General features: G+C 38.5%; 1 protein-coding gene across 2 annotated transcripts in view; it reads left to right on the plus strand.

Moving 5' to 3' along the window:
* The first annotated feature begins 1,057 nt into the window (after positions 1 to 1,057).
* The window catches only part of LOC122869166 (myosin phosphatase Rho-interacting protein-like), a 30,875-nt gene continuing 17,118 nt past the window's right edge, over positions 1,058 to 14,814 (plus strand). The window contains exons 1-8 of one of the 2 annotated variants that reach the window (XM_044181875.1): positions 1,058 to 1,358; positions 4,802 to 4,879; positions 4,997 to 5,062; positions 5,440 to 5,591; positions 5,696 to 5,780; positions 7,320 to 7,494; positions 8,975 to 9,170; positions 11,389 to 11,503. In XM_044181875.1, coding sequence (XP_044037810.1) covers positions 1,092 to 1,358; positions 4,802 to 4,879; positions 4,997 to 5,062; positions 5,440 to 5,591; positions 5,696 to 5,780; positions 7,320 to 7,494; positions 8,975 to 9,170; positions 11,389 to 11,503 — 1,134 coding nt within the window. In that variant the 5' untranslated portion in view covers positions 1,058 to 1,091. Of the gene's footprint in view, positions 1,359 to 4,801; positions 4,890 to 4,996; positions 5,063 to 5,439; positions 5,592 to 5,695; positions 5,781 to 7,319; positions 7,495 to 8,974; positions 9,171 to 11,388; positions 11,504 to 14,814 lie in introns of both variants that reach the window. The other variant, XM_044181876.1, reaches the window with a different exon arrangement.

Below are 14,814 nucleotides of genomic sequence, written 5' to 3' on the forward strand. Positions count from 1 at the left end.
TTTATTACACTATGTACTACATCATATTTGTTACTATACAGACAAACACTAAGTATTATTATTTAATCATATGTTTTATTCTGGTGTATGCTGTTATAGTAGATGGTATCATATTACTCTTACATATATTATACTTTGCTGACTTTGCGGCTGCTAATCACCACTATGTCACTTCACTTGAGACAATATTGACCCAAACTGCTATAATCAGACATCAATGAACAAATATTGTCCTTTAGTGGTTACAGTGTGAGACTACAACAATATAGATATTCATTGTCATTCTCATTATTGTTCTTTAGACGTATTGATATAGTTATTAATAGTCATACATGCATACTGTAGCCTACGTGGTGGTGGGCTGTCTCTTCTCAATTCAATTCAATTAAATTTTATTTATATATTATATATATATTATGTATATTGCACAGCAGTATTATATAGTGCCAATTCATAACAGAAGTTATCTCATTGCGCTTTTCCTATAGAGCAGGTCAAGACCGTACTCTTTATAATATTAATTACAGAGACCCAACAAATCCCACCATGCGCAAGCATTTTGAATGTTTATTGTTATTTAATATAGACAAACAGGTATAATCATATTATATATTATTCTGGTGTATGCTGTTACAGTGGATGGTATCATATTACTCTTACATATGCTATACTTTGCTGACTTTGCGGCTACTAATCACACCAGTATATCACTTCACTTGGGACAATACAGCAATATTAGTTTAAGTACAACACTGTTCACGGGTACTGTACTGCTTGCCTTGTAATTTTGAGTTTAATTGCTCGTGTATAGTTTCTATTTTTATTTCTATTATTATTTTATATACTTTATTTATTTTTACTTATCTTTCATTTATCTGTACTTATTTCTGTCCTTTTATCTTATTTTCTTTTATCCCATTGCCCCCACTCCGGTGTCTATATACACAAGTCACATTGTTGGTTTCTTGCTGTATATCTTTATACATGTTTATTTTTTGAAGAAAACACAAACAAAAACAAATAGTTGATGGTTTTATTTTGTAGGTTGTGACCGGATGTTGTATGGTGATACGGCGTCAGATGACACCTCCATGACGACAGCGGGTAACAGATCTGCGTTTGACAGATGTTGGTTCGGGATTAACCGCTTCATTCAATGCCGAGTACCGCAGGAGGAGAGCGGTCTGTGTTTGGACTATTCACCCGCGGAGGAGAGCTACGCTGACTCAAACATGTCCGGCGAAAAGGCGACGAGTCCGTGTAACAAATTTCAAGCCAACATTTTTAATAAAAGTAAATGCCAAAACTGCTTCAAGTCCCGCGAGCTGCATCCGTTGACCGACCATGACATGGAGCAGGTAACGTTAAACTACACTTCCGTTAATATGACAGTTGGTTAATACATTTTAAAGAGTTTATATTTTTACCCTAAAATCTTTAAAAAGTAAGTTATGACACCATATTTTTTTTACATCCAGAAAACACCTTATTGTAACTCATATTCGACGTAGTTATATCCATTTATTAGCATCCTAAACTGACTGACTGTTGGCTAGTTTTCTTCAATTAACGTTAAATTATTTATTTATTTAAGTCCGAAAACACACAAATGTGAAATGTTAAAACAGTTTAATTTTAGTTATCTGCTACTATATGATCACTTCGATCTGTTTAGCTAATCCATTAATCGTTGCTGTGTGAAAATCAACAATTTAGGGACAAAGTTAGGGACTGTACACAAATTATTAGCAAGAAAGGCAGTTGTGTATTTATGTATTTTTTTTAAGTCTCTTCTCGAAACGCATTTTTATCGGAAAGCATAACCTGATCTTACCTGAGCTGTTTATTTTATTGGTTTTTATTAATTTTATCATTGATTGGTATTTTATGTGCTCTATAAATAAAGTTTATTATTATTATTATTTATTTTTGCTGAGGGGAGGGTTGTCAGACTTTTTCGGAAGAGTAGAGTATTTTCATTTTTCAAAACCCTAAATTTATATTTTAATAGTTTTTAAAAAAAAAGAATCAAATAGTGGAAAATGGTGGTTGTAGTGTGTCATAACAGAACGCTTTGCCATGTGTAAACTGGCACAAAAAATTAAACTAAATATTGTCTCTACCAAAAAACGTTTCCCCCTTCACTTTATTCTGCATCATAGCAAAAAGGTAAAATAAAGTTAAATGTGTTATTCAAGTTCAGCCTTTTGTTAAGTTTGCCATAAAGTTAGAAATTGGTATCTCCTTTTCTAATTGATGGCTATTGTGAAAATTATTATTTCATAAATATATAAAGGTTTTAAATTATTTTCGCTTTCCCTTTTTCGGTTATTATTGGTGGGAAGAGTTGTTCCAACCCACTGCTATATTTTGAGATATTAGGGTGAGGTTTTTTTTTTTCTCAGTCAAGGGTAGGGTCCAAATAAAATATTGATAATGCTGGGGAGGGTCTTGCAATTTTAAAAACTGAAATATCAGATTCAAACACCCCCACCCCACCCCACCCCAACCTTCAACCTAGTAATTTTCATACAGTCCCTTAACTTCTTTCCGCTGCCCCCAAGTGGCCAAAAACATCAGGTATTGCAGGTTTAACAGCAAAATGCATTTAAAGTATCAAAGTAAGTAATTGTTCTGCAGACAAATGGCCCGTCAGTAATTATATTATTATATATTACATGCAGGTCTTTATATACAGTTTGGTAGTTAAATTTAAATCATTGCTTTGTATTTTAAGCTAATCATACTCTGCAAAGCAACTATAGCTGTCTTGTAAATGTAGTGGAGTAAAAGTATTTCACCTCTGAAATGTAGAGTAAAGTAGCATACAATGGAAATACTCAAGTTAAGTACAAGTCCCTCAAACTTTTGCTTAAGTACATTACTTGTGTGAATGTAGTTTTTTAATTTCCACCACACCCAGCAGCGTACTATTGTCTGATTTTAACTTGCAAGAGAAGCATGTGGATTAATCACTTTCCCATTACCAATTAATCAGTTAAATATATGTATTTGCATGAGTGATCATGTCAAAAATAAAAATACCCTTCACAATCCCCCACAGCCCTAAGTGATAAATTGCTTATATTGTCCACTGAATTTGACACCTGATATGATATATCATGTATATGATATATGATATGATATAACAGACAAAATCAGCAAAAAAATAAGTATTTCAGACGGTAGAATCAGAAAATGTTTAAGTTTTACTGGATATTTGACAAATAATTATCCAAATTATCTCTTAATCCACTTACTGGTAACCATCTAAACATTTCAGCAGAATAGTCATTCATTTATTTCTATGCACTTGCACAGCAGCGCTGGTTCACTGCCTCTGAAAACATTGTTCTTGCAGGTCTGTCATGTGGAGGTGATGTAAGGAGACGATCATGACGGCTTCCTACATGCCTCACATTGTTAAAATATGTTATTACTCCCTGTCCCTCTGCCTGGTTTCACTGCACCCTGTAATTTCAGCGCTGTTGCTCAACCTGCAAACACAGTCAAATGTGCTCTTTTGTATGTAGTTTAACATGTAAAACTACATACTGTGTGCATATTACTTCGATAGAAGAGCATTTTCTCAACTCCCCTAGTTTTCTTGAGTGATACAAAGAGAATCTCCCCCCTCTTTTTCTTCAGTGTCAAAACATCTTGGTCCATTTGGGGACACCAGGGAGCACAAAGCCACATTTATTTTCTTTGCTCAACCCAACTTTCAGCCATATACACAAAAAAATAAATAGATAAATAAATCAGTGCAAATAGACAGAGATAAAGATTTCGTGTAGAGCTGAAACAATAAGTTGATTCATCAATCGCAAGGAAATTAATCGTTTTTCAAACAATAATGCCAACACCTTCTCTTCTTCCAGCGTCTTAAATGTGAGAATTTGCTGCTTTCTTTATCTTATGTAACAGTAGAATTTATATCTTTGGGTTTTGGACTCTTGGTCGGACAAAACAAGCGATTTGAAGACGTCACCATTTAATAGACCAAACAAACATAATCAGTAAATTAATCGATAATGAAAATAATCATTAGTTGCAGCTAATCTGAACCCAGATAGCTGATCAAGAAGATACCTCATTTTAATCGTATACAGCATATATTTTTGATGATCCACCCAAAAGAGATTTGCCCCCAACTGAAAAGAAATGTTTTGTATTTTCTGTGTTTTCTTGTCAGCGTTAGGGGTCTGGAGTTCAAAGTGTGGATTGATTGAAAGGTTTGCCACAATGGTGCTTTCATGTGCAGTCACATAAATTAGAAAATAATCTTTTTTTTAACAAATACATAACAGAACCAGCAATCTTGATATGGATCCCTTAGATTTTCTTGAAAAATGAACTCTGTAAAGGTGGCGCTGTTTCTAAATGACCTCAAACCTAGTTTGGCATTTCTGTACTTAAGTTTCTTGTTACTTCCCGGGCGACATGTACTGGTGTACTGCTATTATTTAATTTCGGCAGATGTATCTGCCGGGGCGTTTTATCAGTCTAGCTCTACTTGTTTTGTCCGTCCACAAGGTGGGAAAACCCAAAGATATTTAATTCACTATCGCATAAGACGAAGAAAAGCATCCGATCCTCACATTTGAGAAGCAGGAAGGAGGGAACGTTTGACATTTTAGCTAGAAGAAATGACTTAAAGAATTAATTGATTATATAAACAGTTGCCGATTTGATTGACTAATTGTTTCATTACATTAGTTAGGTGATTACAGCCTGTGGTTCATCACCTCAGATGCTGAATGCTAACTATTCAGTTTCCACTTTCCCCCATTAATTACAGGCAAAACCCATCTACGGAGGCTGGCTGTGTTTGGCTCCTGAGGGGACAGATTTTAACAACCCGATGCAGAGGTCAAGGGTAGGACATGGTGAAACTGAGCTGAAATACACACACATTTTCCAGTTCTTTATTGTGACTTTTTCCCCACAAAAAAATGCCGCTGTAGTGATTTTGTTCGTTGTGTCTCAATGTCAGAAATGGCAGCGGCGCTTCTTTATCCTGTATGAACACGGCAGCCTGAGCTTTGCCCTGGATGAACTGGTAAGAAACTGCTCAGATAGTGAAACTATAACACAAATATTGAATTTCAACAAATATACATAAGGTAGCAGTGTACAGTAAATCCTGTTCCGTATATGCAGCTGCATTTACAGTATGTTGGGATCAAGCATGCATCTTTAGGCCAGATGTCGTGTGCAGAACCACAGGAGATGATTTGGGCTTAGCCTGTCCTCTAATGCACACATCCCCCTCTCTCTGTGATCAACTCAAATCTCATTTCCTCATCTCTTTCATTCCACACTCAACACCACAAACTACTTTCTGTTTAACTGTCATTTGTCTGCGTTCTGGTGATCAGTCCTAGCAACACAATATCAGTAAACCAGAATAATTTGGATGCTCTGATTCTCCTCCAGCCGAGCACTTTGCCACAGGGGACAGTGAACATGAATCTGTGCACAGACATCACTGATGCAGAGCCCAGGACAGGCCAGAGAAATGCACTCTGCATCGTCACGCCGGAGCTGGAAATATTCATTCGTGGTGACAATAAAGAGATCATTAATGGGTCAGTATAAAACTGTAGAAAAATTACAGGAGCAGCAAGTAATAGTGTTTCCTGTATCCCACCGAACTAATGTTTTGTCTCTTGTTTCTATGTTTGTATACCAGGTGGGGTGAACAGCTTGCGCTCTATCTACGGACAAACAAGCAGAATCAAAAGAAAAAACGCAAAGTGGAGCCTGTTGCTACCCAGGTAGCAAATCAAATGCTTCAGGACACATTTAAGCACACATTGTGTTTTTCCTGCGAGCTGAACGATGCTGGAACACTTTGATCCAGTGCAAGATTACTCAACTACAGGTCTGATTGCCATGAAATTCATTGTAGATATTCATGGTCCTCAGAGGATGAATCCTGGTGTTTTTGGCGACCCCCTGACCTTCCATCTTGGATCAGTATAAGACCAAAATGTCCACTAATACACAAACAAGACTGTGGAGCTAAATGCTAACGTCAGCATGCTAACATGCTCACAGTGTTAGTGCTAACATGCTGATGTTTAGCAGGTATAATGTTTCCCATGTTCACCCTCTTAGTTTAGCGTGTTAGCATGCAAACATTTGCTAATTAGCACTAAACATAAAAACACAGGCTTTCAAAAACTGCAAACAAAACATCTCATAATCTGTTCGGCAGATTGCCATTAAATCAAATCATTTATATTTCCAAGGTGACCTCGTGGCCTTTTTTTACCCTCAGGGACAAACAATTTAGCCCGACTCTTTCTAAGGCTGTAAAAAACACTTGGCAATTGTGCTGAAATAATCAATCCATTAATCGATTAGTCAATGGATAGAAAATTAATCAGCAACAGTTTTTTAATCGTTTAGGTTAGTTATCAAGCAGAAACATTAGGGATTAATGTTTAATTTAAATGTGTGGATTTTATGCTTTTCTTTTTTTTATTTCATTGTAAATTTAATTAGGGCAGCGATTATTTTCACTATTGATCAATCTGCAGATTATTTCCTTAATCGATTAATAGTGGGAAAATAATTTCCTAAAGCCCGAGGTGATGTCATCAAATTGCTTGTTTTCCCCAATCAACAATCCCAAACCTTAAATGTAAAGCAGCAGATCCTCACAATTGAGAAGCTGGAACAAAGGAATTTTTGGCATTTTTGCTTGAAAAGTGACTTAAATGAAAAATCAATTATCAAAATAGTTGCCGATAATTTTTCTGTTGATCGACTAATCGATTAATTGACCATTTTCAGCTCATTTCCGCTCTAAATAGAATAGCTTTTGGTTTTGGACTGTTGGTCGAATAAAACAAAACTGATCTGGGAAATTGGGATAAAAATAATCATTAGTTGCAGCCCTACTTGGTAGCATGTTATCATTATTTATCGTCTCTAAGAAGTGTATACACATATAATAAAATGTTTATTACACATTATAATGTAGTAATCAGATATGAGGACGTTTTAAAGTGTTAATTAATGTACAGTATTTTCAACAATTAGAACTTCTCCTATGAAGACATATTTGTATCATTTATCATCTGTTTATACACCAGCATCCAGTTATCGATGCTTCACAGGAGGAGTTATATTGTAGTTGTTGATGAATACACTAATAAACACTTACATCTGCTTACAACTACATTACAGTGTGTTATAAACTATTTATTAAATGTTTATATACTGCTTATAAATACTAAATGGGGGGTTAAAGTAAAAATAAATAAATAAAAATGAATTATCTTTTTGTTTTTCTAACAAAACATTAGGAACCCAGTCCAGCAAAGATGGCTGCAACTGATCCAAGTTTTCCGTCCTCGGAGAACGCTGCAGAGTCCGGCTGCGGTCGGTGGCAGGAAGACCAGCAGGGCAGGGGACCGGGTGTAACCCCCATGTGGACTGTCACAGACGCAGATCCCCCGGGCCCCGAGCAGACCCCTGCAGGTGCAGCAGAAGCAAAACACACACATACCCAGGCTTTCATGTCTGTCAGCCACTTCCTGTCCTCTCTCACTGTCCTAACGTCCTGCAGATGTTCACACGCTTACAGCTTTTTATTTATACATTTCATTTAAGCCATTTTGTTTAACCAGGCATGTTGACCGAGTACTGATTTGCAATCATGGGAACGGAGCTGGAGGAATTTCAGCTGGAAGCAGAGTTACATAAACACAGACTGACCGGCAGAAACACACTGTGAGATGTGCAGGAAAACCCGTGTCTCGAACCTTCAGACATCATAAAAGCCAAACATGATCCATAAAAGACCTCTTAAACAAGTCCTAATAGGCTTGGTGATTAGCACAGGACAGGTATTCCTCCTTACTGGGACTTTGTGCTGTGACAAAGTGGACAGCAGCACCCATCTGGCGTCAGACTTATTGCAGGGTCTGGAAAGGTCCTGTAATAAAGTCCTGGACTAACTCCTGCTGACTATAGGCTCCTTCATTAGAGCGATGGAGGTTATACACAAGGGACCGTCTGAGAGCCAATGAATGATGCTCTGTCAGGGTTCGCTCTTTTTTGAATTCCTGGACCATCATTGAATTCATTGAGGTGTTTTCCAGACAGGCACAGGTAATATTGATCAGTTCTCTGAGGAAGTCAGTCAATATCTGAGAAAGCGGTAATGGTACATGTATTTTATATCAGACATCATTGATGTTTTTTTAGACAGACAACATTAACTGACGCATATAGTCAAATCTTTAGGTCATGGAGCCACTGTGATTCATATATGGAAACTCATGAAAAGGTGAGCTCATTGTTTTGGTTTTAAGGCAAATTAACTGTAATGTTCAACAACAACCTCGTCTACAGCAGACAGCTGTTTTCAGCGAAAAAGCTCTAAAAACCCACAGTACACTACCTGCTCAGCACCAAACCGCAGACAGACAAAGTTAACAACTAGCTAGTGAACATAGTGGAGCATTTAGCAGCTTTCCTATATTTATAACGTTAAGTCATCTCCTCTTCTTCAGTCCAGTTCAACCATCTTTTTTGTTGATTTTTATTCATGTTTTTTGTCATTGTACTTCTTCCTAAACAAAATGATTTCATTTTCATATGAAACAGAAAATGGTTTGCAGTTCAAGATCAATGTTACCTTTAGAAAATCTGAATATTAACCCACTTCAAAACTTTCTAAACTTGAGAAAAGTACTGTATATCATTAAGCAAAATATTAACAGGGAAAACTATGGAGGTTTTGTGCCACTGGCCGCAGTGTGAACCCTGACAGTGTTGTGTGATTAAAGAAGAATGATTTCATCCAGCTATTATTATGTGGTAAAGAGACATTGGATCTCAAATGCCTTCAAAAAACAGCTACTTCAGACACGACTGCACAGTTACACCAAACTGTGTTCCTGCCCTCAGTATATCTAACAGTCTGAAACCCTTTTGTGTTGCTTTCTATATCCAGGCAACACACATACCTACCTGTGCCCGGTCTCCAGGGACTCTCTGACTTTGGATGGCGCTGGCAGTTTCGTCAGCCCAGTTGGGTCCTTGGACTTGGTGGCCAATGGAAACGCAGACCCTGGCGGTAACAACCAGCTGGCTGAGTCAAACAACATCCAAACATCAGCAAACAACAAGAACCAGAGCCAGGACAGAAGGTTAGAAATGAATTGGGGGAAGATTAGCAATTTCCAGCCAATTTTGATAGTAACGTGTGTAAGTAACTCTTCTATACGTTGTGTTTGGCAGCAATCTCTTTATTTTCTTATGTATGTTTGCATGTATTCTGTGAGTAACAGCCATTTAAAGTGCCTTGGCAGAGGAAAAGGGGTAAATGTGCAAGCAATTAGCACAAAGGACATCCAATGCCTCTCTGCTTCCCCCCAGTATAAAGCCGAACAGCCATCACACACTGCTAAACACCAGATCAAAGGCTCACGCTCTAACCCTCCATTAGAGATCTGACTGCCGCATTTTTAAATTTAGCTTAAAGAAACCCTCCCAGCTTGTGCCCCAGCAGCATGTAAACCAGTCACATGAGGAGAGTACATCTCATTTCTTCACTCATTGCCTTTTTGGGCAATAAAAACACAAAATACTTATGCCCCCCAAATAAGGCCAGAAATTCCAAAACGCTGGTGTAATTAGAGATCTGCGGCATTGTTTCTCAGGACCTTAATGCTGACTGTCTTCCCGCCTGTCAGAGGAAGTAGACTTCAGCTTGAAGCACAGTTTCAGGGCACAAGTCTGTCTGCACTCACCAGAGGCAGAACGGGCACTAAGACATCAACTCTATAATGTACTGAAAGTTACAAAGCAACTTAGAAACAGTAACTGTTGGCATTGCCAGGACAGAGATCAACGTGTGACGTTTCATGTTTTTACAGACTGTGTTAAATATTTTGAAAATAGGGTTTTAAAGTTTATATCATGCTGTCATTATGATAAAGAAAACTAAAAACTCCCATCATTATTTGATAATATTGCTACATTAATGTCTCTATTTACAACTTTGCTAGCGAGAACAAGGTGAACTAAACCTCGCAAGCTAGCAAGCTAACAAAGCCACTATATAATGAATAGCTTTGAATGAATCGTAGAAAAGGTTTCAGTCATAGTCACCTGGACACTGTTTTCAGAATCAAGACGTTTCGGCTCCCATCCGGAAGTCATTCTCAATTGTGAAGAGATGGACCAGGAACTCAGAAATTTAAGCTACTCTGTGTTACATAATAAAGCCCTGCCATCAGGAAGGAGTCTTCCTGAGTATCTGTTAATAGCTAATTTCACCTGAAACTGACCTAATTGTTTCCATGATGGCCCAGTAACAGATACTCAGGTAGACTCCTTCCTGATGGCAGGGCTCAAGTACTTTGGTTTACAACTAAATACCGGCAAAACTAGTGACATTCACATCAGCCTCAGCTGTAGTATGTGTTTACTGCTAATTAGCAAATGTTAGCATGCTAACACGCTAAACTAAGATGGTGAACATTACACCTGCTAAATGTTACCATGTTAGCATACTGACGTTAGCATTTAGCTCAGAACACTACTGTGCCTAAATACAGCCACACAGAGCTACTAGCATGGCTGTAGACTATTGTTTTCACTGTCAGTTAATCTACTGATTATTCCTTTAATTAAATGATCAATCATTTACTCTATAAAATGTCAAAAATAATGACAAATACCAATCACAAGTTACCAATGCCCAAATTGATATCAGCACTAGATTCAGACGCAGTTTATAGTTGCTCCCATTTGTTAATGGTTGTTGAATTAAATTGTTTGTTGAACACAACAAAATACTGCAATCAAAACAAACTCAACTAAACTCAAAACTCAAAAACCGACAGACAAATCAACATGTTTACACAACCCACTAAAGTAGAATAATGTAAACGCAATGTGTTTCTGTCATCCTTGGCATCGACTTCCTATCAGCACACATCACACAAACAGATATTGATTTATCCAAAACCCAACTTTTAACTGGCAGCATTGCTTTTCATCATCTGACAGTTGTGTACACATTATATCAGGTTACTTTGGGGTATTCGGCCTGTGTAATTCCTGCTCTGCTTCTACACTAAACACCTCTGACAGCAGTGGGAAGGATGTCAGCTCTTATTTAGTCTCTCAACAGCAACGATAGCAGTGGTGACACTCAGAGAAAGGTCTGGGCTGCACTGAGTGTCCTCTGGGCTCTTTTCTGCTGCACAGGTGCTGTTTGGAGTCTATTTTCAAGCTGTCATCCTGAGTGTTATGCTGGAGGAAATTATGTCAGGACCCACCAGTGTGTTAGTGGGGTCAGGGAAGCCACACACACATACAGGTGAAGTTTTTCACTAATTAGTTGTTCATGTTTTCCAGCCATGGCAGCCGAACAGAGAGGCTGCTGAGATTGGAGGCCACCGATAAAGAGCAGGAAGGGGGGACAGCTGTTTCCAGGAAGGGCAGGAGGGAGGCTCGCACCAACAAGCGAGAGGTAACCACACCAAGTACACATTTTATGCTACAGTATACCTCCGACACTGGACGAACTAGCCAACCATTAACTCACACTCACTGTATCTGGGTTCAAGTCACTGCGAGTCCCCCAGTTCTTCCTGGAGGCATTCCCAGGCCACGTAGGATATCGGCACTGTCTTCTTCATATATATTTTTCATACAATCCAGTAGGATTTTAAATGGTGTATTTAGCTTAAATGGTAACTACACCCTCAAATTCTGATAGATCCCTCCCTGCTAGCATATTCAGGGGTCAGGGGACACGGACCATTGTTCAGCGCATGGATGTATTAAGGAGAACTACCTCATTCAAAGATGGCGCCCTATTCATTCCTATGAAAGTTGCTTATAGAACGCATAAACCAAAATACATACATAAACAATCATTTCTTCAGGTATGTGACGCTCAAACAAATGTATTCACTGTATTACAGCAGCTTCTTTTTCAATGATTGCATATGTGGAAGAAGGCTTTTTGGGTCAGTGTGCGTCACGTGATGAGCACAGAAGTTGTAATACCGCGTGCGCCCACAGTAGTCAGTGTTGTATCTGGGCTAGCATCTCTACTGCTAGAGTGTATGAGTGTGTGTGTCTGTTGGGGAGTGTCACTACATAGCCATAGCCCTGCTGTTTATTGCAGTTAACGTTACTGTTCGTCAACCCTAAATATCTTATTAAGCTCTGAATATAGCACAGTTATCGTGGGTTGTGTTTACTGCCACTGTCGAGGAATAAATCTTAGCAGCGCTTATCAGGCTTGCTAATGCTAATGCTACCAGCAGCTCTGTGTGAGATGCACAAACTGGGGCTACAGTGAGCCAGTGTGCCATTATTTATATTTGGAGCAACATACGAAATAGACGTCGGAGTCTTGCCTATATCGTCACAGTTAGGCAGGGGCCAGAGAATTCAGCTGAACCGAACCAAACTTTCAAATCCAAGCAGACACATACTGTACAAGCTAATTTTTCTGCGGGAAAAAGCTGTTTTGTTGGGAAAATTACCTGTTTCAACATCATCAGCCAACAAGAATCTATGTGATTAGAGTATGAGAATTTTCTCAATGCATAAAAGAACTCCTTCTGCTCCTTTTGTTTATCTAAAAAAAATTAAAATCACCAAAATTGGACATGGTTTTCAATGGACAGGGACAATATGTAACACGTTCTTGGTCGTCACGGGGTCTCCTCCCAGTTGGACTTGCCCAGAATACCTTCAAAGTTAGTCATCCATGAGGCGTGTTTTGTTTAACAACATACAGTAATACTTTAAAATCACCAAAGCAACACGTTGTATAATTTCTGCAAGTTTCTGCATGTTTCATAATGTCACCTCTTTAGACAGTTCATCCAGTACATTTGTTAAAGGAACAGTTCAGCATTTTGGGAAAGACGCTTATTTGCTTTCTTGCTTAGAGTTAGATGAGAAGATTGATATCACTCCCATGTTTGTGCAGTAAATATGAAGCTGCAGCCAGCAGCCGGTTAGCTTAGCTTAACACAGCTGGAAACATTGAGAAACAGCTAGTCTGGCTCTGTCCAAAGGTAATAAAATCCACCTTCCAGCACCTCTAAAGTTCACTAATTAATATGTTTAGTTTGTTTAATCCGTACAAAAACAAAAGTGTAAAAACTGGCACATAGTGGTTTTACGGGGCAGTTATGTGTCGGACAATTTCTTTGCTAGGTGCAGTAACTTCCTGTTGTCACCGAGAGGTTACCAGGCAACCAGGGAAGACTCCAGGAAGACATGGTGGTCTCAATCTTCTCATCTAATTCTCTGCAAGAAAGCGAATAAGTGTATTTCCCAAAATGTCAAACTATTCCTTTTAATTATGTATTGGGCCAATAATGATCTATTATTGAAAATCAGGTATTAGTAAGTCAGTTTAATCCATTTCTGATATACAGTAAGCAATATAACTCAGTTTACACACATTATTTATTATGGAACTGATTTATATTACAGTGGCTGTCAAGGGGAAGTCCTTCTCTTTAATTGATTTGTGTCTGAAACTCCCATATTGCACCAAAGGTGTGTGAATATGTATTAGCTTCATTTTTATCTTGTGTTTTATGAAAAGGTGTTCAGGTACCATGATTTAAATGCTCTTTCCGAGGCTTTTCCATGTGGAGGAGAGTATCATTCTGGGGAAAACTCTAAATAATTTTTTCATTTTTAGCTTGACAAGAAAATTATCTTCACAAGGTCCAACTTACTCGTTGTTTCTAGAGCTTTTCTACCATATCTTGTGGCCTTCCTCTGTGGATTGAGTTCCTCACATAGACCACAAAATGTGATTCTCCAAGGTCAAGAATTTGCTCAGATATAAATGCTCAGAATTAAAGATGTTTAATATCAGCTACAAGCAGCTTCAATCCTTCATCTTCTAAGCTGATCTCTCGCCTGAGATGAAAGGGTACCTGACATCCTGTTGTTGTGTGGAAATACCTGACGTCACCTTATTTGAAAAGAACCCCGCTTATTTTAAACAGACTTTAAACTAACACAAAACCACAGATATCCCTTGTGAAATGACTATTGTTGTTGTAACTTTGGTAGTAAATAGTGTGTACACGTAGGACACCATAGCATATAGTAGGAACATGAATAAGAAAATAGGTTTTCAGGGCCTTTAATATGAACATAAAACAATTAAAAACACATTTCCTGACTGCGGTCGTTTGCTACCATATGATGGTAATAACCATAAATAGGTAATGCTGATTAATCTCAACGTGGGTTCGTCATGATTAAGACCAGTCACTGTATTCAGCTGTATTCAGCCTGTACTGGGCTGGGCTGTGGGCCGGACTGGTTTGAACGTGACTCACACAACCAGGTGTTGCGCAGAGAGGAGCTCTGACCTGATCAAACAGCGTGGACGACTGCACGAAGTAAATCTCTTCAATTTCACACTGAGACTGTTTGCGTCAGTCAACCAATGTGTGTAAACACGAGACGGATCCTGATTCATTCAAGTCCACATTCAGTCCATGTGGAGAGCTGAGAAGGAGGTGATGAGAGTTTGGTATGAAGCACGTGGAGGAGCCAATCCTGCCGTGTCAAGGCATGTGTTTCTTCCAGCATGTGTGTGAGCGGGTGCATGTATCAGCAGGTGGGAGGAAGGCAGTGATTCATTCAGAGCTGCATTTTGTTTGTGAACAGAACTTGTTTTGATGCCCTGAAGGCATTCACGCCGCCTCCTGTTGTGTGTCGTAATCTGGGAGAAGACATTCCTCTCACAGATTTTTTCCAGGGATTTCTCAGAACTAAAAAGCGTAATGT

This window comes from Siniperca chuatsi, linkage group LG21 (genome assembly GCF_020085105.1).
Source record: "Siniperca chuatsi isolate FFG_IHB_CAS linkage group LG21, ASM2008510v1, whole genome shotgun sequence".
Lineage (NCBI taxonomy): Eukaryota > Metazoa > Chordata > Actinopteri > Centrarchiformes > Sinipercidae > Siniperca > Siniperca chuatsi.